Source organism: Corticium candelabrum, chromosome 8 (assembly GCF_963422355.1).
Source record: "Corticium candelabrum chromosome 8, ooCorCand1.1, whole genome shotgun sequence".
NCBI lineage: Eukaryota > Metazoa > Porifera > Homoscleromorpha > Homosclerophorida > Plakinidae > Corticium > Corticium candelabrum.
In genome coordinates, this window is record NC_085092.1 from 901,601 (window position 1) to 904,302 (window position 2,702).

Here is a 2,702-nt window from a genome sequence, read left to right on the forward strand (position 1 = left end):
CACAGGGGCGTCAGAAGGGGGTCGGCCGCACGGCCATGGCCGTACCACTTTTCGAAAAATGGACTTTTGCCAGTCGGCCATTAGCGTATACTTCCGGTTTAGGGTTAACTAATTAAATAAGTAATATATTTCTAGTTACGTTAGCATTCTGTACAGCTAGATTTTCAGGCGGTAATTTATGAATTTACGCTCAGTCACAAAGATGAGGCTGGCAACGCGAGGACACGGCAGCGGTAGATAGAGCGCACGCTAACCATTTCCGTGTGCTATATATGCAGATTGACGGGATTCCAGATGTCGGTGATCAGCCCTGTCAGCCTCGCCGTGCTTCATTTCCAAAAGTTTCGTTTGGGAAAAAAGCCCCAAAATCAAGATCATTTCAAGCTGCTTGGTTCGACAACTGGCCTTGGCTTCATTGGCACGACTCCGTTGAGAAAGTGTTCTGTCACGTCTGTGTGAAGGCTGCGAAGTCTGGCAAGCTGAAATGCAAGACTGCTGAGCAGGCATTCATCTATCGCGGAGTTCAAAACTGGAATGATGCCACCCGCTTATTTCGTTCACACGCGAAATCAGACTGCCACAGAGAAGCGGTTGAGTCACTGATCACGCTACCTGCCACAACAAAGCACGTTGGTGAACTACTAACAACTCGATTGGTTGAAGACAGAAAGAGAAACCGGGCCAGCCTCCTTCGCATTCTCAGAGCGCTGAGGTTCCTGGCACGTCAAGGTATTGCCCTCCGCGGTTCCGCCCTCACCAAAGAGATTGATAGCAATTTGTCACAGCTCCTTCGTCTTTTTTGTGAGCTTTCTACAGATCTCTCCGATTGGTTGCAGAAAAAGACAAATAATTACACAAGTGCAGACATACAGAATGAGCTGCTGAAGGTGATGTCACTTCGAATTCTTCGAGATGTCTCAGCCAAACTTGAAGGCACACCATACACCATTATGGTAGACGAAACCACTGACGCAAGTACCCAGGAGCAGGTTGTAATAGTTCTACGATGGGTGGATGAAGACCTAGAGCCTCATGAGGATTTTATTGGGCTGCACATCACTGCTTCAACTGATGCTAAGTCCATTGTAGCAATTATCAGGGATGTTCTTGTTCGTATGAACCTTAGTCTGACCAACTGTCGTGGTCAGTGCTATGATGGTGCAGCTGTGATGAAAGGATGTCTATCAGGAGTTGCTGCTCAACTCACTCAAGATGAACCACGAGCATTGTTCACTCACTGCTATGGTCATAGCCTCAATTTAGCCTGCCAAGACACCATCAAAGACATAATCCCTATCAAATATGCCCTTGACACAACATTTGAACTGTCAAAACTTCTCAAGTACTCAGCAAAAAGAAAGTCTGAGTACAAGCGACTTCAAGCTGAGATGGCTCCTCAAGACCCTGGATTTAGGACACTATGCCCTACGAGATGGACCGTTCGAGCAGCTTCTCTACAGAGTGTTATGCAAAACTTTTCGGTCATCCAATCCAGCTTAGACAGTTTTGCAGATATGGCAAAACGAGACCCAGAGATGTCTGCTCGGTGTACTGGTGTTGCTGCTCAGTTTTCTTCATTTGACTTTCTCTTTGGAGTAGCATTAGGAGAAAAAGTCTTGAAGTTGGTTGACAATCTGAGCAAAGCTCTTCAGCACAAGAAGATGTCTGCTGCACAAGGTCAAGTGTTAGCAGAACTTACCATCAAATCTCTTGCACTAATGCGTACAGAAGCTGAATTCTCAAATTTCTGGGAAAAGTTGATAGAGAAACAAAGCAAAGAAGATGTTGCAGAGCCTTCCCTTCCTCGGAAAAGGAAGCGTCCTTGCCGATATGATGAAGGAAGTTCGGGACACTTCGCAACATGTATAGAAGATCATTACCGGGTTATGTATTTTTCCGCTTTCGATATGGCAATTCAGTCTATCAAAAGCAGATTTGACCAGCCACACTATAAGATATACAGCAAGCTTGAATGCACACTTCTGAAGGGTGCTGCTGGAGAGAGCTATACGGATGACCTGTCTAGCATACAGGAGTTGTACTGCACAGACTTTGACAGCAATATCCTCCAGACGCAGCTATTGATACTGTATTCTCACTTTAGAGAAACGGCAGTCACACCAGCCCTGATGGATGTTGTGGACTATGTTAAGTCACTAGGGAAACCCGGCCAACTGCTGTTGTCTGAGGTGGTCAAACTTATACGCTTGATCCTTGTTGCTCCTGCAACAAATGCAACTAGTGAAAGAACGTTCTCAGCTCTCCGCATTGTTAAAACATACCTTCGGTGCACTATGACACAGGCAAGGTTAAATCACCTTTTAATGTTGCATGTGCACAAAGAAGCATGTGATAGTCTTGATCTAGAACTATGCATAGATGATTTCTGTAGGGAATCAGAACACAGAAGAAACATTTTTGGCTCAATGTAGTAGATTTACGTACAGAAATAGCCTTGTAAGGTTTGACACATGTTGTTCTAGTAGTTACTAAGTGTTAATCTTGCGTTCTCTGTATGGTATTCAAGCTTTTAGAGAAATGTTTAGCGTGCGTTAACCGTTATATGATCACGCCCACCTAGCGCGCGTTAGGCCGGACCACTTTAAATTTGCTTCCGACGCCTCTGAAGCATATTACACGGTCTGAACTGTAGCAAGTCTAGGTGGAAGAAGTGACGTCTGCCGGCTGTGCGTAGGCTGTAT

At 45.3% G+C, this 2,702-nt stretch overlaps 1 protein-coding gene across 1 annotated transcript; it reads left to right on the forward strand.

The window, feature by feature from the left end:
* The first annotated feature begins 272 nt into the window (after positions 1-272).
* On the forward strand, positions 273-2,432 carry LOC134183615 (zinc finger MYM-type protein 1-like). The gene has a single exon (XM_062651201.1). It carries the CDS (start codon positions 273-275, stop codon positions 2,430-2,432), a length of 2,160 nt encoding a protein of 719 aa, XP_062507185.1.
* The last annotated feature ends 270 nt before the right edge of the window (positions 2,433-2,702 follow it).

Bases quoted from the DNA above. Each gene is read 5' to 3' on its own strand.
- LOC134183615 (XM_062651201.1), top strand. From the start codon at position 273: ATGCAGATTGACGGGATTCCAGATGTCGGTGATCAGCCCTGTCAGCCT.